General features: G+C 39.5%; 1 protein-coding gene across 1 annotated transcript; it reads left to right on the top strand.

The window, feature by feature from the left end:
* LOC145107246 (uncharacterized) lies at window positions 1–20,148 on the top strand. The gene is made up of 2 exons (XM_079044090.1): window positions 1–814; window positions 19,428–20,148. The coding sequence occupies exons 1-2, from the start codon at window positions 136–138 to the stop codon at window positions 20,069–20,071; spliced, it is 1,323 nt and encodes a 440-aa protein (XP_078900216.1). The 5' UTR covers window positions 1–135; the 3' UTR covers window positions 20,072–20,148.
* The last annotated feature ends 3,035 nt before the right edge of the window (window positions 20,149–23,183 follow it).

Raw genomic sequence — 23,183 nt, 5'->3', positions numbered from 1 at the left:
TAGGTCAAAGAGTAGACTTTTTCTATGTCATGAAGTGCAACCGATCATAGATGGGTCTCATATGGTTTTGATTTGTCTACAAATTAAGTCTGAAACCTTAACTTTCCTGAAGACCAAATACATACACACATAGAGATGCCTGCTGTTTGGTTTGCGTTAAGGAAGTCATTGCACTGCCAATCAGGACCTGCAGATGTTCATGATCCAAATTTTCAGGGGAAGAATCTTAGCAAAATAGTAACGAAAACAAAAAAATCATCAACATCAACAGGAGGGAAATCAGGGTGTTCAAGATCTTTAGCAAATCTTAAGGATGTCATCCATGGAAGCAAGAGACACATGGAGGAAAAACCATCAACAATGGCAACCACAACAACAAATGCTAGTCCTAGGTCCATTGGAAGTTCAGAACTTTTAAACCCAATTGCCCATGAAGTTGTTTTGTCGAATTCAAATTGTGAACTGAAGATCACAGGCTTTGGTTCTTTGCAAGATGGAAACGGTGTTGGTGGTGATGGTGAGAGCGTGTCCTCACCATTTGAGGGTACCCTAAAACCTGGGACGCCTGGCCCTCACCATTATCATCATCATCACAAGCTAACAAGCTCACCGATGACTAATCGAAGAAACTCTAATGGATTTTCAAGGGCTAGTAGAGGTTTAGGCTCTGGATTTGGTGCTATTAATGCTTCAAAGGCTAGAGCTTCTTTTGAAGGTGAAGGCCATGGGATATTTAGCTTGGCTTGTCATAAATGTGGTGAGCAATTTGTGAAATGGGAAGCTCTTGAAAATCATCATCTCTCTAAACATGCTGGTAAGAAAAGATTCTTGCTTCTTTCCTTTTTATTATTATTATTTTTTTTTTATTTTAAGAAAATCAATCTATATTAGATTAAATATAGTAAATCCATCTCTAGGTTTTATTTACATTAATATATAAGCACGAATTCCATGCTACCGAGAATCCAGGATATATATATGTCTAACATCACTCTTTGATATTCTTTCTTTGTTTTTAAGTTTTAGGTGTCAGAGCTTCATATTTTTACCAAATAGTTATTACTTTTAAATTTTTTACGGTCTTGTCCTTTATAAGTTATTTAGAAAAAATATTTTTTATTTAAAAAAATCAATTTACCTTCTTCCCTGAATGATGTCATCGCCTTCAGCCGCCCTCCTTTCGTCTTCTGGTTCCGTTTTGTTACCCTCGTCAACTACATTGTGCCTGTCGGATATAAAACCTTCTGTCACCATTATCGAACCAATCATAAGTAGTATCCTCCTGCACTCGTATATTCTACAATCTCATTTGGTTTGAATGACAACTCCCAAGTGACCCACATGCTCCTTCACCCTCATTATTTTGATGGTCAAATTGGGATTTAAGTCGTGGACCAACTGTAAACGAGATCAAATGTGAAGGGAATGGTAGCGAAGGGCACCATAAACACCGCAGTATGAGAGTTGTGGTTGCTGCAATTGGCATCGGTGGCAGGAAAACAGTGTAAATTAAACATTGTAACCATGGGTGATGATGTTTTAAGTCATCGCCATTTAGCTTATACAAACACTCCGGGCAGTGTAGATGTTGCCAAGACACTAACGAAAACTTTATCACCATAAACAAAGTAACAAACCCATGTCAAGTCCGACTTAACATGTCCTCTTGCAAATTCATTAATACTTAAGAATAATAAATTATCCGTAATAACAATTAATTCCGTTGTTAGGAAGTAAAAGAGGTTGATTATCCAAAACACCTTAGATCTGGTGGTGATATAGATGAAGCTGGAAAATTTATGCTGTCAATGATCATGCGATGCTTTAGATTCCAAAAAGGGCGGTATCAAGAGTGGGACAGAAAGGTATTTGGGAAAATTACCACCGCGTTTTTTTTTGGCAATAAAACCTAGAAAAAAGAAATCCGCCTAGACTGGAGGATTATGTCTTCGAGGTTCTCGTTTGAGATAAATTAGATAATAGTAGTGAAATCAACTAAGATTTGTAGTTTGTAGCTTTTATAATTATTTACCAAACCATGGCAACTATGATCGAACCCTAAATTTATTTATGAAAGATACTTCCCCGACCAAGTGCTCCCCCCTTGGAATCTAAATTTATGTTTGGCATGTTATATGAAAATCTAACTTTTAGTTATAAGCTAATTTATATGCTATTTTAATGGTCTCGTTGGCGCATTAATATTCAACATCTTTTACTTTCTTACGAAGGAAGTAATGTTTAGTATAAATATTTATTTTAGTTTTGAGTATTAATGAATAATCAAGAGGATATGTTAAGTGGTGACGTTGGCTGTTTACGGTGACAATGTTTTCATTGTAGCGAACTGAAAAAATACTAAAAAATCTAGAGTCCATATATCATTTTTATATGGTTGTGCAACATTACTTATGTTGGAGGATATTTGAGTAGGGTGATGGTGGAAATATGGATTCCTTATGGATCGTGTATTTTCACATTCCGAACAGATATTTCCATCCTATACTTGGGTCATAGGAAATCTAGTCTAAAATAATCCAAAATGACACTTGTATATCTAGGCACAGAAACACAAATTAAATCTTTACAGAATTATGAGATCTTTTAGAAAGAAAAGAGCTGAGAAAAATGTTTTGTTTACAGCTCAAAAGAAGAGTTGTATAAATACATAACATATTAGGGTTAATCTTCTAAATTAGTTATGCAAATCTCGAAATTAATGGCATAATAAATGGTTACGAAAACTGACAAGATTTTGCAATCTTACCATAATCACCCACTAGAATTCGGATTTTTCATAAAGAAACTAATTCAATCTTACCATAATTACCTCCAGGGGCTCTGCCCCTTGGACCCCGCTAGCGGCGGTGCTCCTAGGACCCTGCAAGGGGGCGCGGCCCCCTTGACCCCTGTCATTCTGTCGTATCGGCTTATAATTCGATCTTATATATGCAAGCCCTCCGCATTCATCAAACATATAACATAAAGTATAAACGATAAGTCTCTTAGCTCACATGTCAGTTCTAATTATACAAAATGTCGGGTGACACTAAAATCACCAACAATCATCCCCCATTTTAGTGTAACCCATGAATTAACATAAAACTATCTAAAGAAACCAAACCAGTACATAAATAAAACTGTCGAAACGATTGAATTCCCATTTTAGTATGAAAAAATTCAAATACTCGAGAATCATGGTGGTCTAAGAATTGAACCCTTCAACCCAACTGAATGAATTGAAGTATAACACATACTAGTTTATTAAACTTTTCTAACATCCCAAAAATTTCAGACAAAAATTTCATTTTTAGTTCTTTTCAAAACATCCAATAGTCATGTCAAAAGAACAGAAAGTGTATCATAGTGAAATAACATCAGAGTACAAATCCCAAAATCACATAATGCGGAAAACATGGGCGGATGCGGTGCGATCAAGTCGGACCCTTCCCCTTCGAGCTGAAAGTACCTGAAACATAAACTGAAAACTGTAAGCGCAAAGCTTAATGAGCTTCTCATTCGGTCTAGGTCTATTTCACCCCTTTCGGTCTCTTTCAACCGGTACTGGGTATATTTCAACCCATTCGGTCTCTTTCAACCGATATCGAGTCTATTTCATCCCCTACTGTTGGCATATAATCAAAACAATAAGAGTCATAGAGATTATTGAGAGAAAAACTTTGAGACACACTTGAACAAACCTTAGAACAAGTATATTGTGGAATAGTTAATCTCGAAGGATCTAAAAGCTCAACAATAATATTAATAAGTTAGAGTTAGATAGTTAGAGAGTTAGTTGCGGAAGGTAAAGAAATGGAAATGACAACAATTGTTATATCAAGAATACACATAAGTTGATTCATAACGAGGAATGCATTCAAGCCAAGTTAATAAGTGAGATCAAACTTAGTGATTAAGTCACAATAGACTTGCTCCGAAGAGAGATTGTAATCAGTTATGTTCTAGTAAGGTTGAGAGTAAGAAGAGGTGCGTGATAAGATAGAGAGATAGAAAAGATATCTTCAGAGATGTGTATTCAGACTGATAGATTGATAATAAGTGAGAATGAGCTCTATTTATAGAGACTCAAGAAGTTACATTTGAATCACTCTCTAAGAGTAGCCATGCAAGGCATACTGGACAATAGAGAGTATTACATAAAGACAAATAAACTAAGTAGAGTAAGAATGGCTGCGGTTGACTAGATGACTTCGGATGCGGTTGCTGAAGAGGGAGCTTGACTGCGGTATCTTGTAGGATGCGGTAGCTGAAGTTCAAGAGGGTCACTTTTAATGATTCAACAATTTCCCCCTAAGTGACCTCTTTAACTTTTCTTTAGCTATCAAGTTTAAGAAACTTGATCAGGATCCACCAAAACTTCCTGATGTTTTCCAACCAAATGATCCTCCTTAAAATCTCGAACTTTACTTCGACGGTTGTGTGCTTTGATCTTTCAACTGCGGTTCGACAGATTTCAAGTTGCTTCCTGGTGAGGCGATGCATGGCAGTCATAGGAATGAAGTATTTGACTCTATCGATCTTCCTTGTGAAAATGACTCCGAGTTCAGGGAAGTTGGTTGCATTTAAGGATCTTTCTTGATAGCCTTTGGTAGGCATTGGTGCAGGATCGAGTGGTGGCAGATCGAACTTTTTGGCAATTGTGGGGTAGATATCTGCGTCGATTTTAGCAAAATCACAGACAGTTTCCTTCAAAAACGTGCTAGCCCTTTCAAGCGCTATCTTCATCTTCGGGTGCTTCTCCGACTTGTTCTGGAACACCTTAGCTATGAGAAAGACTTCTTCAGGATTCATGCAGGGGAAGTCAGCTTGGGTGCGGACATAGTCGTGTTCCCTTCTAGTGAGAGTGTATTGGATGAAGTCAGCCTTCATGAACTTCCGAAGCTTGTAGTTTTTGACTGCGGATGGTCTATCGTTAGACCATATTTTCTCAATGGGAGAGGCATGCTTTGCATAAAAATGGTTAAGTCTCTCGAATTCCATTGGCAGTCTTTTGTGATCTGGAAGGCTGCGGTCAAACTGCTCAAACACTGTGAAGTATTTAACGTTTGCGGAGATTGGAACATCCCAGTAGCCATCCGAAGGGGGTTCAACATATGTGAGATATGGTTTGTAGTCGTCATCCAGCAGTATACGGTGGGGGTTGATCCAAGAGTTTATCAAGGATTCATCCATGATAGTGTCAAAACCGCATTCTCTCCATATGAGCTCAGCAAGTTTAGCTGCTTTCCAATCTTTTTTCTTTTGGGTGGTGGCAGGGGAGTCATTTGAGCTTAGAGAGGACATGTGATCCACCAGATTTTTGAAGTGAGGGGGAGTCTCTGGTTTCTCAGGAGTCATCTCTTTTTATGGTGGAGTCTGATGAGATGGTGGAGGTGAAGGTTGCGGTGTAGGAATTCTTTCTGTAATGATGGAGGGACTTTGATGTTGTGAGATGTTGTTGGAGTGATTGGAGTGATGGACTTCTTCTTCACTTCCCCCTCTTGAGGAATGCAACCCAGGAGCTTCCTCAAGCCATTGTTTTAGGCCATCAACTTTGGCATAAACTTCTTGAAATTGGGCTTTAAGGGCATCCGCCAGTTGTTGATTGTTGGGGATGGTGGGGTTGAAGAGCAGCCGGTGAATCTCCTTGGTGAGCTGAAGAATTTCAGGACCGTGGAAGTTGGTTGACAGAGATCGTTGCAATCGGTTGATAGTAGCTTGAAGAACTGAGATAGTGGACTCATATGCAGTGTGAGTCTCAGCTATCAGCTTTTGAGATTGGATGGCTTTGTCCGCAATGGCTGCTTGTAAGTCTTTCTTGATTGTGGTCACCTCAGAGATGAGGCGTTCCGCAGCAGCCATGAATGCATTGTGATCTGCTTGACGATTGTTATCCAGGAACCGAATTCCCATTTCTACCTTGAGAGAAATTCTTTCTGCAGCCAATCTCTCACGAGTTTCCAGGCGTTCGATCATTTCGATCAACGACTGCGGTCCGGGCATGTCTTCTAGTTGCGGTTGAGTTGGCTTGACCGCAGCGAGAATTTGATCGACCTTTGCTTGCAGGCTCAAAAATTCTTTCCTTGTTACAACATTCTTCTTCTTTTTCTTCTTCTCTTTGGGCTTGGAAGTTGAATGGTGAGAGCTACTGGATTCTTCTTCTTTATCAAACATCATAAGATCATCATCAGAGGGAGAGGGTTGATTTACCTCCTAAAGATCAACATCATCAAAACCGAAGGTGGGAGCAGAGCTGACTTCTATTGTGGTTCCTTCGTCTTGTGATTCTTGAACAGTTGGAGTTGGGATTGGATTTGGAGTTGGAGTTGGAGTTGGAGGTACTTTGGAGGGACCTGCACCTTCACCAGTGGATTGAGCTTTTAGGATCGTCTCAGCCATTTCTGTCATCCAATCTTGAACCTTCAGTATGGTGGCTATGGTATTGGCATTATTAATTGCGTCTGCCCAATACTTAGCTACTGATTGGATTTCATGTTCCTTCTGTTGCTGTTGCTTGATTTGCTGTTCTTTGCGTGCTTGGAATGCCCTACGGAAAGCGGCATATTTCTTGATATCTGACTCGGACACCGGAGTTTAGTGTAACCATGAGTCGTTTGATTCTTCACCGTCAAATCCTTGGTATCGCACATAAGTGTCCTTCGGGTCCACGGATCCTTGCACATTTGTGCTCACCGTGCCTAAACCACCTGTTACTGATGTAAGCAGAGTAGGATTTCCTGAGCTTCCTCGGTCTCCTTGACCCATAGTCAAGTTTGGCCTCGGCTCAGTTCTGGCAAGGGCGGAAGAAATGCCCTGCGGTTGGGAAGGTGTTTGTAGTGTTTGGGTTACGTTCAAGAGGATGGAATTCAACTCCTCGGGAGAAAAGAAATGAAGTCGGGAAGCCCTTGAGACCTTAGGGCGTGAACCAGTGTCATCCCCTTGGGAGTGAATTTGGGGGGGGGGGGGGGGAGTCTCCACGATGCGGTGAATCAGACTCACTTTCTGAGTCTGATTGGAAGAGGATAGTGGTGTTGAATGGGTCTGCGGCCACCCCAAGGACTACCGAAGCCTTTTGAGAGGCTGAGGTATCAGTCCGGTCACGCATTTGGCCAGTGGAATTGGTTTTTCTTTTCTTAAGGATGGCAATTGGTTGCGCATCCTCATCAGAGTCACTATCATTTGTGGGTGCGGTTGGTTTGGTTTTGTGTTTCTTTGAGGGTGCAGTTGGTTTGGGAGCATCTTTCTTTGGGGTTCTTTGTTTCTTGGAGACATTGCGGGGGCCTTAATGGGTTGAGGCTAGTTTCTTTCTTCTTTGAGAAAGATTGGAGAGACTAGTGGAAGATGGGACTGTGGTACTTCCAGGGGTAATGATTGCGGATGGGGTTGGAAGAGGCGGGGTAGGAGGGTATGGGGCAATACCTTCCGTAGCCTCAATATGATCTGAGACATCAGCAGTCTCAAGACCAAGAGTGGTGAGAATGTGGGTTGGAAGTCTTCTAATAGGTCCAAAAACAGATTGATCAGATGAGGGATTGTACCTTTTGAGATCCTTGGTAACAAAGAAGTTGATGTCGTTGCCCATGTTGATTCTTGCGTCAGCATGGAGGTCTGAAATGCAGAGGGACCAGAATCTTGCAAATGTAAGTTCGGTAGGGTTTTCCCTTGGGCTCTCCTTGGGAATGTATTGCAGAAAATCATCCCATAGAATCTGGCCGTAATTGACATCATGGCCAGTGAAGATATTCCATACTAACTCTAGGAGTTTGAGTCCCATATTATCCGTGCCTCCGGTTCTGCCGGATAGACTGCGGATGACAAAATGGCGAACGAATTGCCAGACCGCAGGCAGTTGGTTTTTCTTGAATTCCCCAATGCCTTTGATTTTCTTCTGATATCCCATCTGGTAAAGTGAAGAAGTGATGTCCGCCATGGATGGAGTAAAAATCTTGATTGAGGGATGAAGAAGAAGGTTAATGGCAGATAGAAACTTTTCTTTAGACAGGATGACCAAAGAATCGTTAACAAGGTTAAGATGCACTTCTTGTGGGTTCTCGAGTGGTCGATAAGCTGAAAAGGCACATTTAAATAGGGTTGAAAGTGGGAAAACGTCTGTGAATGAATCGAAGGGGCCAAACAGGGGGTGATTTTTCAGAAACTTGATCATCAGCTTGATCGGAGCATTGTAGGATGAATGATCTTCGAACACGGCTCTGAAATTGCTTGAGGCAATCGTGGGAGTGGGATGTCTTGAAGCAGAGTCTGAACCAGTAGGGTTCACTGATCCAGAAGCTTTGGATTGTTTCTTGGATACACCAGATTTTACCATTGTAGCAGTTTGAGAGAAAGTGAAGAAACAGAGTACGAAAATGGAGAAAGGATTCAAAGTTCAGAGAGCGTAAACTGTTCTTGGGGAAGAAGAAAGGTTTTTATAGGGGCTTATGGGAGCGGGAAACGTTTTTTTTACCCTAGGTGAAAAAGGATAAGGTAAAAAAAATTGGGGGTTCTTTTGATTTTGGGAGGTGAAATCTCAGCCACAAAATATGAAACGGTTTAAATTTTTGAGATTTTACCAAAAAGGGGTTTTCATTTAATGAAATGTCAGACGTACAACATCACGTCTGGTGATCGTGTGGTGAGGGTTTGTTTGATCTATTGTGCAAAAATAAGTTGTAACGGATTGGATATGCTGGGTAAGATGAAAAGACAGATTAAGGATTTGTTTATGGAAAAACGTTCTTTTTGTCATCATACCTAAAATAGGTCTGACACAAGGTTTATTCAAAAAGAAGAGGGGACAGTTTCTCAAGGAATGTTTTTATTTAATGTTTTATTTAATGAAGGATCATTAAATAGCACACCATGATTCAAAGATTAATGAAACAGTTGAGAAATTTTTAATGTGATTGCGGATGGAAACTTCATTGCGGATGGATCCTTTGCCATTGCGGATGGATCATTTATTGCGGATTGGTAGACGTATGACTGCAGTAGAAGAACTGAGAAGAGCACTTGTACAAGAAGTTAGTAACAACAAACAATAAGGACCAGTGAAGGATAAATATGATATATGGTTGCGGTACATAGACTGCGGTACACAGGATATACCAAAACCATCTATCATAAGTAACTTCAGTTAGGACCGCAACAGAGACCAAGGATGGTCTGCGGTACCTATCAATTCAAGAAGAATCGTGGGTCCGGATTCATCATTCCTAACATTTGTAAGAAAGTGTTGAGCTTTGTAGAGTCAAGTGCCTTTGTGAACACATCAGCAATCTCTTCATGAGTATGGACAAAGATAAGTTCAATGTTACCTTTCAAAATGTGGTCTTTGATGAAGTGATACCGTAGTTCAATATGCTTGGTCTTGGAGTGCTGAATAGGATTGTGAGAAATTGCTATGGCACTTTTAGAGTCACAGTAAATCGGTATCCACAGCATTATGTACCCATAGTCCATAAGTTGTGTTTTCATCCATAGTACTTGTGAACAACAGCTGGCTGCGGCCACATATTCAGCTTCTGCGGTGGACAGAGAAACACAATTTTGTTTCCTTGAAGACCAGCTGACGAGTCTTCCACCCAGAAATTGACATCCCCCTGAGGTGCTTTTTCGATCTAGTCTGCATCCAGTGTGATCCGCATCTGTGAATGCTTGAAGGCTGAAGTCATTGCCTGCGGGGTACCATAATCCAAGAGACTTGCTTCCTTTCAGGTACCGTAGTATTTGTTTGGCTGCGGTCATATGTGACACTTTTGGGTCAGCCTGATACCTTGCGCATACACCAGTTGCAAAGACAATGTCTGGCCGGCTTGCGGTGAGGTACATCAAAGAGCCTATGATACCTCTAAGTCTTGTGATCCACAGATTCGCCTAAGGGATCAGCAGAGATCTTATATCCGAAGGTCATGGGGACCTTAGCCGAAGAACATTTGTCCATAGAATATTTCTTTAACAGTTCAGTGGTGTATTTCTCCTGATGAATGAATATCCCTTGCGGAACTTGTTTCACTTGAAGTCCTAGAAACAAGTTAATCTCTCTATTCATGCTCATTTGGAACTTGTTGTTCATGAGCTTAGCAAATTCATCCACCATTCCTTGATCAGTTGATCCAAAGATGATATCATCCACATATATTTGTATAAGCATGAGGTGATCACCATTTGCTTTTCTAAATAAAGTGGGATCAATCACTCATCTTTTGTATCCGGATGAGACAAGAAATTCAGAGAGAGTCTCGTACCACGCTCTTGGGAATTGCTTCAGACCATAGACTGCTTTTTCAAGTTTGTAGCAGTAGTCTGGGAATTCAATACTTTCAAAACCAGGAGGTTGCTGAAGATAAACCTCTTCTTTTAATTTCCCATTGAGAAATGCACTCTTTACGTCTATTTGGTGTACCTTGATGTTTTTGTGGGCTGCGTATGCTAAGAAGATTCGGATGGCTTCCATTCGTGCCACCGGAGCATACGTTTCATCATAGTCAATACCTTCAAGTTGACGATAGCCCTTTGCAACTAACCTTGCTTTGTTTCTGACTACCGCACCAGATTCATCCAACTTGTTTTTGAATACCCATCTAGTACCAACAATGGTGTGACCATGTGGTTTCGGGATGAGCTGCCACACTTTGTTTCTTTTGAATTCTTCTAGCTCTTCTTGCATTACGGATATCCAATCAGGTTCTAGTAATGCTTCTTTGATCGTTCGGGGCTCGATCGAGGACATAAATGCTGCGTAGTGACAATGATCAGATAAGTCCTTGGAAGATCGAGTCTGGATACCTGCGGATGGGTTGCCAATGATTTGACCTGGTGGGTGGTCCTTCGTCCATACGTGTAGACGGGGTTGTAGATGCTCAGCAGCTGCGGTAGAGGGAATGTCTTCGATATCAGAAGACTCTGAGGTTGGAGATGGCAGTTCCCCCTGGACTTGAGAACATTCTGCGGAATCATCTTGGATTGTTGGAGCGAGAATGGAATTTTCTTGAGCAGTTGGAAGAGGTTCCCCCTGGATTGCTGATGGGAGTTCCTCTGGAACCTGAGAAGGTTCCCCCTGGACTGCGGATGGAAGAGTGATAATCCTAGAGTCTGTTCTTGTGTCAATGTTTTCTATGTTTTCATCATCCGAGTCGGAAGAAACGTTGGATGGTAACGATTCTCTACGGATGGGAACTTGAGCTGCATCAAGTACTGGAACCTCGATGGTTGTTGCTTGATCCGGAGTAGAGCTTTCTCCCTCAACCGGCGAGGTGGAAGTATTGAGAGATGCTACTTCGGATAGTGATAGACCAGATACATCAGCGTGCTGCTGTTGAGCTTCTTGAGACACAAGAACTTCGGATAATTTGGCTGTTTCTATAGGGTCGAAGAGATCGTCATAGTTGACTTCAACTAAGTGTAATGGACCCGAAGAGGCAGGAATATCACTTTCTAGGATTGATGTGGTTTTAGTGGATGGAGGGGTGTTACGGATGTGATAATCATCAAATTTTACATCGAAACTTTCAATGATCAACCTTGTGCGTCTAATGAGAACTTGATAAGCAACCTTGTTAGTGGAGTAGCCAAGGAAGATGCCTTCATCAGACTTCGGTGCAAACTTGTTAAGATGATTTATGTTGTTGATCACAAAACATCTACACCCAAAGATATGAAAGAAGCGAACATTTGGCTTGCGGTTGTTAAGGCCCTCATATGGTGTTTTGTTGAGACGTTTGCACATAATGCTTCGGTTTTGAACAAAGCATGCGGTGGCTACTGCTTCAGCCCAAAAGTAGAGAGGAAGGTGTATGAAGTTTAGCATGGATCTTGCTGCTTCTACTAGATTGCGGTTCCTTCTCTCTACTACCCCATTTTGTTGCGGTGTATAGGGAGCTGAGAAGTTGTGAGTGATGCCTTTGGACACCAAGAAACTGTTGAGGAGATGATTAGTAAACTCGGTTCCATTATCACTGCGGATACGTCGCACTGGTAGCTTGATCTGAAGCTCTATTTCCTTGATGAAATTGATGAGAATCTGCGGTGTTTCTGACTTGAGTCTAAGGAAGAAGACCCATGTGAAGCGTGTAAAGTCATCTACAATAACCAGTATGTACTTCTTGTGATGGAGACTGGCTACGGTGGATGGACCACAAAGATCAATGTGCAAGAGCTCTAGCGGTTCAGAAATTGAAGAGTCAATCACCATGGGGTGACTTGCTTTGGATTGCTTTCCACATTCACATGCAGGACAGAGAGTATCATTGCTGAATTTGAGAATAGGGAGTCCTCTGACTAGTTCTCCGGTGACCAAATTGTTGATGTACCTGAAGTTGAGATGAGCTAGCTTGCGGTGTCATAGCCAGCTGACTTCAGATACTACTTTGGATAGGAAACATAACTGCGGTTTGCCTATGATCAGAGAGACATCCAGAGGATACATAGTACCTTCGGATCGAGATTTGATTAAACATGTGTTCCTATCACATGTCATTACATAGCAAAATTGATCATCAAATTCAACTCGATGGCCTGCTTTACATAGTTGACCAACACTGATGAGATTGTGTTTAAGGCTTTCAATATAAGCAACCTTTTGAATAGAGAAGTTCCCCGTAGTGAGAACACCATAACCTCGGATCACCCCATTCGCATTGTTGCCGAATGTGACATTTCCACCGTTGCAAATTGGCCTGAAATCTCGAAGGTATTCTAACCTTCCAGTCATGTGCAAGGAGCAGGCACTGTCGATTAACCATTCATCTTCTTGTTCCTCCTTGCACAAAGCCTGAGAATTACACGATTAGTTTAGGCATCCAAACTAGTTTGGAGCCTGGGGCAATTGGTGAATTTCTGAATGATGCATGGACCGAGGTTGCAGGGACAGGTTTCTTGTCAACTCTTAATCCTAGTCCTGGATGTTTGTGCAGTTTTGGAGTGTTGTGTATTTTTGAAAAATTACGAGGTTTCTGACTCCGACTAGATTTGACATAGGATAAATCTTTTTGACAATTACACTGACATTTACAGATTGTGATTTTGTCTTTTGTTCCGACACCATGCTTGGTCAGCGGTCTAGAGGATGAATTGGACTTGTGACCGGTCCGAGGTTGGTAATATCTGACATGAGTGTTGTTGGGTTTTGAAAAAGTTTGTTTTTGAAAAGGTTTAGCACGTGTAGATCTTTGAGTCCTTTCTGGTGGATTTGGTAGAATACCCTTCCACTTGTTAAAATTTTAACATGACTTTGAAAGTGTTGGAGTGGGTAAGATACCTTTCCATTTTGGATCATCTGAGGAATAGACTTGAAAACCATTGTTTCAAAAAGACTTTACACTCTTTTGGGTTGTGTCAGATGAATTAGGAGTGACTGTTGAAACTGGACATTCCTTTTTGTATGTTTTCTTGATGGGAGAGTTTTTCGAAAAGTAGTGTGAGAAAACAAATTTTTCTGGACTCTTGGACTTTGGAAATCTGACATGCTTCTTGTTTTTCGAAAAGGTTTGTCTTTTTGTGCCTCGGGATCGAATTTCCTCTTTGAAAGCCTTTTTAGCTAAGGATTTTGGGGAACCGCAGTCTTTGTTGTTCAACTGCGGTTTCCTGGAACCCTTTGAAAATTTATGTAAACGAGGGCTTGAGTCATCAGAACTTGAAGATTCAGGGATTTGAGAACATTGACCCACTTCAAAGTTTTCTATGGGTAATTTGTGATGAATCGGTTGAAGAGTCGCAGAACTTTTGTTCGAGGACTACGGTAAGGATGATTTGACTACTGTAGAGTATGTCTGAGATGGGACTTCAGTGGGACTTTTGTGGGACTTCTGACTACAGTGAGAGACACTGCGGTCTGAGGGCAGAGATGGGAAGTTTTTCGAGACTTCGGGGTCCTCAATGACAATTTCTTCATCAACTACGGATGAGGTTTGAGAATTTGGGTAAATGGTGCCACAGATAGGAATTTGATCACATGTGTGACCCGAAACCTCAGGCACAATTTCTTCAATGACACTGTTATTGCTTAGATTATGAAGTCTACCGAAGTGTGTTTTGATGTCTTCGGGAAAGGTCTTGCTATTGACTGGGAAATGAAATTCTCGGTCTGGAGGGACATACAGTCTGTCTTTGTTGAACCGGGGTGAGGAATCCATTGCGGTAGGATATCCATTTGACCAACCCCAATTGTATGTATTGTCCACGGTTCCATTATTTACCAAATTTTCAATAGCTTCACTTTCATTGAACAATTTTTCGATTAAAAGATTTAAGCGTACAATTTCACTCTGAGCTAAATCTCTCTGGTTCAAAGCTATCTCTAATTGTGTTTCACTCAACATTCTTGCATCCTTTTCTAACTCTAAGTCCTTTTCTAACATAGCCATTTTGAGTCTTTTGTTATCCAGTCGTCCTCTCACATGGAACATCTCTTGGGATGCAATGTTCTTCTCATCTAAGGCTTTGTTATAGTCTGTAAGGACGGCATCACACGTGTCATTAAGATCATTTATGAAGGGTTGACAGTCATGCATGCTATAGTTTAGAGTTTGGATCATGAGTTTTACCTGTTCGACGATGCTTAGAGTTCCATCCTTTGCCATGTAGCAGTAGTTCTTTGCCAGCTTTGTAGACCCATCATCATCCGCAGTTGCAACATGCAAATTTTCCCTTTTCTTTTGACACTGCTGATGGCTTCATCTTCATCTCTGGATGACCAAACTTGATGGACTCTTTTGACATGGGCTACGTATGCCCTTGCCTTTTCCTTATCTTCCAATTCTTGAGCCATTCTAAGGTAGAATGCTCTTTCTTTTACTACATTAGCCTTACAATCTCTTGCAAAATGATTCTCCTTGTTGCACTTGTGGCAAATCACATCATCAGTCTTGTCTTCTGAGGGAGTACTGGAGTCAGTGGTTTGAATAGACTGCGGTGCTTCCATTGTTTGAGTATTTTGAGATTGCGGTTGTGGAAGAGAACTTTTGGGATATCGAGGATGGTTATTCTGTGGATTGAAGTTACGGTTGAATGGAGGTTTGTTGAACTGTTGATTCTTGCGGAAGGAAGGAGGGGGTAGACGGTTGAACTTTTGGCTAACCAGAGCAATAGCCTTCTGAAATTCTTCTTCATCATCATACTCTGAATCAGCTTCGTATGACTGCAGTGGAGTGTCATACGAGGGAGAGTAAGATTGATTGTGTGGAGCTTGTGCTATGAGAGCAAGTGGTCCTCCGAAGTCTGCACAGTCTTTGAGCACGGTGGATTCTTGTGCTTGCAGTTCTCCATAGAGCTTGTAGAGTGACAAGGAATGAATTTTTCTATCGCCTTGGACTATCATCTTAGCCGTAGTCCAATGTCTTCCCAAACCATTAAGAAACTGAAGATTTGTTTCATGGTTACTTCGGATGGTGCCCGCATTGGATAACTTGGTAACTATCAAGTTGAACCTTTTGAAGGAGTCTTCCAAGCTATCGCCAGTATGAGCTTTGAAGTTGTTGAACTCATTGAGTGCGGTTGTAAGCTTCTTGTCTTGTGCTTGTTCTGAGCCTTCGTACAAATTCTTGAGAACTTCCCAGATCTCTTTTGCTGATTTGCAATTTATGATAATATCGAAGTTGTCAGGAGCAACTCCACAAGAGATTTCATAAAAAGCAACATCATCATTTTCCATTTTATCGAGATCATCCTTGGTGGGACGGTTCATGACTGGTTGACCTCCTCCTAGTCTGGTTGTAGCGCCGTCAGTTTGGATTGGTGTAAGAACTGGGACATGTGGTCCTTCTTCTACGGATCGCCATACATCTCTACCAAGTCTCCTTAAGTATCTTTCCATTATCTGGGACCAGTGATGATATTCATTTGCTACCAGTATTGGGGCTCGATTAGAACCACCAACACTGTTGGAAACATTCAGAGATAACGATTGTGCTATATTTTTTGTTGAAAAGTTTTTTTTTAAGAAATGAGCTTCAGTGGTATAGAAGGCCCTTTGAAAATCAGAGTTCCGTTTTTCAAAAAGCAACCACTATGGCTCTGATACCAATTGTTGAGAGAAAAACTTTGAGACACACTTGAACAAACGTTAGAACAAGTATATTGCGGAATAGTTAATCTCGAAGGATCTAAAAGCTCAACAATAATATTAATAAGTTAGAGTTAGATAGTTAGAGAGTTAGTTGCGGAAAGTAAAGAAATGGAAATGACAACAATTGTTTTATCAAGAATACACATAAGTTGATTCATAACGAGGAATGCATTCAAGCCAAGTCAACAAGTGAGATCAAACTTAGTGATTAAGTCACAATAGACTTGCTCCGAAGAGAGATTGTAATCAGTTATGTTCTAGTAAGGTTGAGAGTAAGAAGAGGTGCGTGATAAGATAGAGAGATAGAAAAGATATCTTCAGAGATGTGTATTCATACTGATAGATTGATAATAAGTGAGAATGAACTCTATTTATAGAGACTCAAGAAGTTACATTTGAATCACTCTCTAAGAGTAGTCATGCAAGGCATACTAGACAATAGAGAGTATTACAGAAAGACAAATAAACTAAGTAGAGTAAGAATGGCTGCGGTTGACTAGATGACTTCTGATGCGGTTGCTGAAGAGGGAGCTTGACTGCGGTAGCTTGTAGGCTACGGTAGCTGAAGTTCAAGAGGGTCACTTTTCATGATTCAACAGAGACAACAAGCATATACAGGCATAACAGGAAATTATCACGAAGACAATTATCATCCTACAACCTAATCTAGTGGGCCGACATTGGTGCCTTCGACCCATGAGTATAGGGAAGGGAACTCACCTCACTTTGAAGATAACCAATCACTCTCGGGCTGCCGAATCGTAAAATCCTCTCACTAAATAACAAATCATAAAACCTTAATTAGCAATTAGGTTATTAACCCATCCCGAGAGTCCAAATCCTAAATCCAGACTTCAAGGGTAAAAAGGCGGCTTTACCCTTCCCTTATTAGGCCTAACATATCATGGTCCAATTCCAACTAACCCAAAGTCCAAAAGACACATAAAGCCTAATATGGGCCCAAATCCAAAAAGTCTCGATGCCTAACAATGGCCCAATTCAGAAAGCTTGCGGCCTAACAAAGCCCAAAACCCTAGAGTCCAAAGTGGACCATAATCTAAAGCCCAATAACTCCCTGGTGAGTACGCTAAGCGTACCACCAGTACGCCCGGCGTACTCAAGTGCTACACACGGATCGTGATCACGGGTATGTACGCTTAGTGTATGCCTTCGTACGCCCGACGTACACCCCAGTTGGCCAAAGTCCCATTTTAAGGTCTTAATCTGCTAAGACCTAACGTCTCACTTCAGATCTAGCTCTCTTGGAACGTCCTAAACAATAAAGTTGGCAACTTTACGTTTTTGCATGTCTTAATGGGACTCAAGCCATAGATTTAGCATTATACTTTCCTTAAGTGGTTACTAACTCATGCATGGTTGAAATTTAACTTCCAAGATCCGATTTTTATGACTCCATGCACTCCTAAGTGTTCAAAATATCAGCTCAAATGTTCTGGAGTATTCCATACTCCATAAGATCAAAGTCATGGGACCAAAAGCTGCTAAATCTACCAATAAATGAGATCCTAGCAAGGAATCATCAAGGTAAGAACTTTATATCTCCAAAAGCTTGCAATGAAGAAGATAGCTTTGGATCTTAAAACTCCAACTCCAACAATGCACCACCACCAAGTCTCTTCTTCTTCAAAAGCACAAAAGAACACCAAAACTCTCAAAAAATGCTCAAGAACACACTAAAGATGGCTAAGGTTTCGAGGTGTAGCTCACAAGAGGCATTGGAGGCTGATAAGGTGAAAATTTTGGGACTTCATTTGTTTAAATAGGATGCAAACCCTAAAAATTAGGGTTTTCCCCTGACTAACATACGCCCTGCATACACATGGGTACGCCCAGTGTACCAGGGGGACACCCCGTCTCATGCATGCTTTCGATTACGCCCAACGTATCTTATGTACGCCCAGCGTAGTCAGGTCCAAGTGTCCAAATGAAAAGAAATTAATTAATTAACATTTAACTGACATATCGAGCGTTAACTTTCTAGCGAAATACAACTTGACAGTATTATAAAGTCGTGTGTCATAATCGTCTCATGATTATATCAAGGCCAAGTCCCAAACCTCTTGAATGTGGCTACACTTCACAATCACGTAGGTAATTCCTTTACTTCATGTATATGTATATACAATTTATCAAATGAATTATTAAGAAGTTATACTTCAACCTAGTTAACTTGAAGAACCGGACACATACTTGAGATGTATAGTTCATGTGTTCCAATCGATAAGTGTGAGCTTTCCACATTGAATTCAACTCCTAATTTCATATTAGAGGGAATTGGATGTGTCACCATTTCAGAATTGAATGGACTTTAATCTCATCCCTATACAGACTTGTGCACTAAGTCTAGCTCTTGGTAGACCTTTAGTCAAGTGATCTGCCAAAATTTGTTGCGATTTTACAAACTCTACTGAATCACATTATTGATGATTAGTTCTCTAATCATACTGTGTCTAACACCTACGTGTCTAAACTTTCCATTATAAACCTGACTGTAAGCCTTAGCCAAAGTAGCTGGATTATAAAAAAGGATAGATATAGGTGCTACCGGCTTTGACCACAAAGCAATCTCATAGACTAAATTCCTTAGCCATTCTGCTTCTTTTCCAACAGCAGCTAACCTCCCCCAAGCAAGAACATTCAACCAGTTGTTAAGGAATGGTCATCCATGTTGGTTATCCAACTTGCATCTGCTAGGGGCGCTGCCCTTATGACCCTGCAAAGGGGAGCGACCTCCTTGACCCCCGTCATTTTATCGTACCAGCTTATAATTCGATTTTATATATACATACACTCCGCATTCACCAAACATATAACATAGAGTACAAACAATAAGCTATTAGCTTACATGTCAGTTCCAATTACACAAAATGTCAGGTGACACTAAAATCACCAACAACGTATATAATAATAGAAATAAAAAAATACGGATTTAATATCTAATATTGGAATTAAAAATGAAAAAAAAAGTTAGTCCGATTAATAGAGCTTTAAATGTTAAATATAAGGGAGTCAAGTAATTGAACATATTATTGAACAAAATGGGTTAATTTTACTAAACATTAAACTCAAAAAAACTATTTAGTTAAATAAAAGTGGTTTGTATTATTGACCAAAAAAAAAAGAAATCACTCCGATAGTAAAAAAAAAAATGTTTTTCGTTAATTATTAGTATTTGAATCGTGTCAAAAAAATAAAATAAAATAAACCTTGCTATTATAAAGTACAAGATTTGGTAAATATAATTTTTCATACTATTACTATTTAGTAAAAACCTCTAAAATAAAGATTCTTGTACCCATGGATTAATTTTCTAGGATGTAATTCGTTGGTTTTTTTGATTTGACAGTTACTGAGCTCATTGAAGGAGATTCATCCAGGAAAATCGTAGAATTAATCTACAAAACTAGTTGGTCAAAATGCCACACCAATTCTGGAGGAATAGAAAGGATCTTGAAGGTCCATAACATGCAAAAAACACTATCTGAATTTGAAGAACATCGAGAAACTGTGAAAGTCAGAGCTAGCAAGCTCCAAAAGAAACACCCTCGATGTCTTGCCGATGGCAATGAGTTACTAAGGTTTCACGGAACCCTAGTTGAATGCAATCTTGGCCTCAACGGCTCGTCCAGTCTTTGCCAATCAAATAACTGCAAAGTTTGTCAAATTCTACGACATGGGTTTATAATTAAGAAAAATGGGAACAACAAAAATGTAGTTGGAGGTGTTTTCACAACTTCAACAAGTCAAAGGGCATTTGAAGCTATTGATGTCAACAATGGTTCGTGTTTGAGGAAAGCTCTGATAGTTTGTAGAGTGATTGCTGGGAGAGTTCATAAGCCATTGGAGAACATTCAAGAACTTGCTAATCAATCTGGATTTGATTCATTGGCTGGAAAAGTAGGTATTTATTCAAATATTGAAGAACTTTATTTGCTAAATCCTAGAGCACTTCTCCCTTGCTTTGTAATAATTTGCAAGCCACAAACGTAACTAAATTGTATACAATTAGCATAGTCTTGTTTGTTTTTATCTTTCTTTGAGAAAAATATAGTATTTATTTGTCAAATATTTCTTTTTACTATAAATATAGACATATTTGACGATCAGTTTTTATTACCTTAATATTTAGAGATTTTAGCTGAATATGTTTTAAGTCTACAAAGCATTCGACATGTACATTAATGCAGGGGTCAAAAACAACTTGTATTTAACAGGTTAAGTTGTAAATGAACTAATGTTATATTCCTAAAACAATTTGTTTTATATTATCTTCGACTTTTGGAACAGTAAATTTGATACTTGTAGCACCCTCGATTTGAGGCTAATAGTTTTATTCCTTAAATGTATAACTCATAAATATAAATTCAGTTTTAGATGAAAGCAATTTTGATTAAAATTTCAGATTTTGTTTATTTAAAATAATTAAATAATTTTTTTATTAAATAGTGAAGTAGAAATTAAAGTAAAAAAAAAAAAAAATTAAGATTGGAAGTTGACTTTCCAACCATGAGAATTAAGGTATGACTTTCGACCTAACCAAATTAAATAGGTTTTGGGCTTACATTGGAAAAATATATAATTGAGGGGTTAATCTTCACAAATGTTTAAAGATTGGATCAAAGAGCCCCCCACTCTCCCCGTATCCTACATCTTAACGATTGAAAGAATGGAATTGATAGGGAAACTGATTTTTAAGAGGGAATTTGAAATTGAAGTTTAATTAAAGTTATAGCACTAAATCATGACGGTAAAGTTTGTAACGTACTTAATTCATCTGATTCTTAGTCATTTAAATATCTAACAAGTCTGAATCATTTCATGATTATTTTAAGTGTATTGTTGAATTCTAAGTTTAGAGCCGTTAGTCGCCGTTGATCAGGTGGATTAGAGAACAGAGAGCATTTGTTTGTATGCATTATATATATATATATATATATATATATATATATATATATATATATATATATATATATATATATATATATATTGTAGTATGTGGTAATTTAAGAAACTCATTAAGCTTTATGCTTATAATTATGGATTAAATGGTGTTCAGCTACTTTTGTTCTTAAATTGAAGAGTACAGCTTGATTGTACCGCAAGCCCATCACCGTTAATTAGACTTCCGTTGTTTTTATAATGATTCTAATACTTTTATAATATGGTCTGATGATGTCATAACAACTCATTACCATTTTATTAAAAAATATTTTAGAAATTCTGTTCATGTCTTTTTGAAAATGAAAATTATGGTTTAAATTTTGGGACGTTACACCAATCGCATTTATTTGTCTACTTATTGACCAATTTTTGGATGTTACACCAATCACATTTTTTTGGTTTAAATCTTGTGACATTGATTTTGAATATTGGCTACCAAATGCCTAAAAATATTAGTGTAGTGAGCTAATTAATATAGAAATGTTAGGTGAATAACATATCTAACTTAAAGATTGTACACATGCATGATCACTCGACACACATATCACATAACTAAGTTGTAACGTCCTAAAAATCATAAATAAAAATTTCATTTTTAATTCAACCAAAACACATCAAATATTAATATTAAACCATTCAGATGTATGTGAAAGTAAAAATATTTATCATAGTACAATCCCAAAATCATAAAAGTACGGAAACATGGGTGGATGCGTTGCGATCAAGCTGGGCCCTTCCCCTTCGAACCGGAAGTACCTGAAACATAAACTTAAACTGTAAGCACAAAGCTTAGCGAGTTTTCCCCAAATACCACATACCATACATACAATGGGCTTCGCCCGACATTGGGCCCCACCAAGTACAAATTTGTCTGTAACATGCGATGGTCCCCGCCCAACACCCTCATCAGGCCTCACCTGACATCAAGCCTCGTCCGGTATACGAATAAACACATACGATACATGCAAGAGTCACACAGACGGCTAGCATTCTAATAACAATAATCAATGGGTCGGCATTGGTGCCTTCGACCTGGCGAAACACTATGAGAAGCCTCACCTCAATCAAATGATGAACAGTCGCACACACAGGCTGTTGCTACGATGGCTCCTCATATGAACACATTCAAACTAACCTTAATAAATAATCAGGGTAATAACCCATAGAAAATGGCCCAGATTATCATCTAACATACTAAGGGTAAATGACCATTTTACCCTTTTCTCAATTGACCATCTAATCATTGCCCAAGCCCAAAAAGACCTAGGGCCCAAAATGTTCCAAACCCATAAAGACCCAGGGACCAAATAATGACCCAAAGGTCTTATGGTGAGTATGTTGTGCGTACCACCCAGCTATGCGTCGCGTACAAGCTCTAACAGCAGGGAAAAATAGGGCTGCCTCGCATTACATTAAGCGTACGCCAACTTATGCCCAAGGTACTCCTTGATGACTAAAATTCACATTAAGTACTTAATGCCTTAAGTCCAACATCCAAATCACAGATCTTACATTGGGAAACGTCTTAAATGATAAATTCATCTACTTGATGCCTTTGCATGGCTCCAAGAGGCACAACATCCATTTTTATCATTGTAACTCCATAATATCAACATCAACAATTTCATGGTTGAGTTAAATCCATCAAGAAGCCGTTTTTATGAATAAGGGACCTCAAAAACACCAAGATCTACTATTCTAAGCTTCTGGAGTAACTTATACTCACATTAATCAACACAAGGGACCAAAATATGCCAAAAACCCCTAACTATTCTAGATCTAAATAAAGAATCACCAAGATTGGGGCTTTATACCTTCTGGAAGATGATAAAGGTGAATAGATTATGGATCTACAAGCTTCAAGCCAACAAATGCTTCTCTAAAGGGTTCTTCTTTCTTCAAGATGCACCAAAAACACACCAAGACACACGAAATGCTCAAAACTCTCTAAAAAGGGATTAGGGATTTGTGGGAATTGCTTTGGGACGAAGGAGGCTGATGATAGAAGAGGCCTTGGGGTTATAAAGTGATTAAATAAGGTTCAGACTCTAAGTTTTAGGGTTTTCCCTTAACTCGAGTACGCCCAGTGTACGCTAGGTACGCCCAGCTTACCAGGGGGAAAACCTCGTGCCCAAGATTCGTCAACGTACGCCCAACGTAC

This window comes from Lactuca virosa, chromosome 4 (assembly GCF_052849685.1).
Source record: "Lactuca virosa cultivar CGN04683 chromosome 4, Lactuca_virosa_CGN04683_v6, whole genome shotgun sequence".
NCBI classification, from domain to species: domain Eukaryota; kingdom Viridiplantae; phylum Streptophyta; class Magnoliopsida; order Asterales; family Asteraceae; genus Lactuca; species Lactuca virosa.
This window is presented reverse-complemented; position numbering and strand designations above follow the sequence as displayed.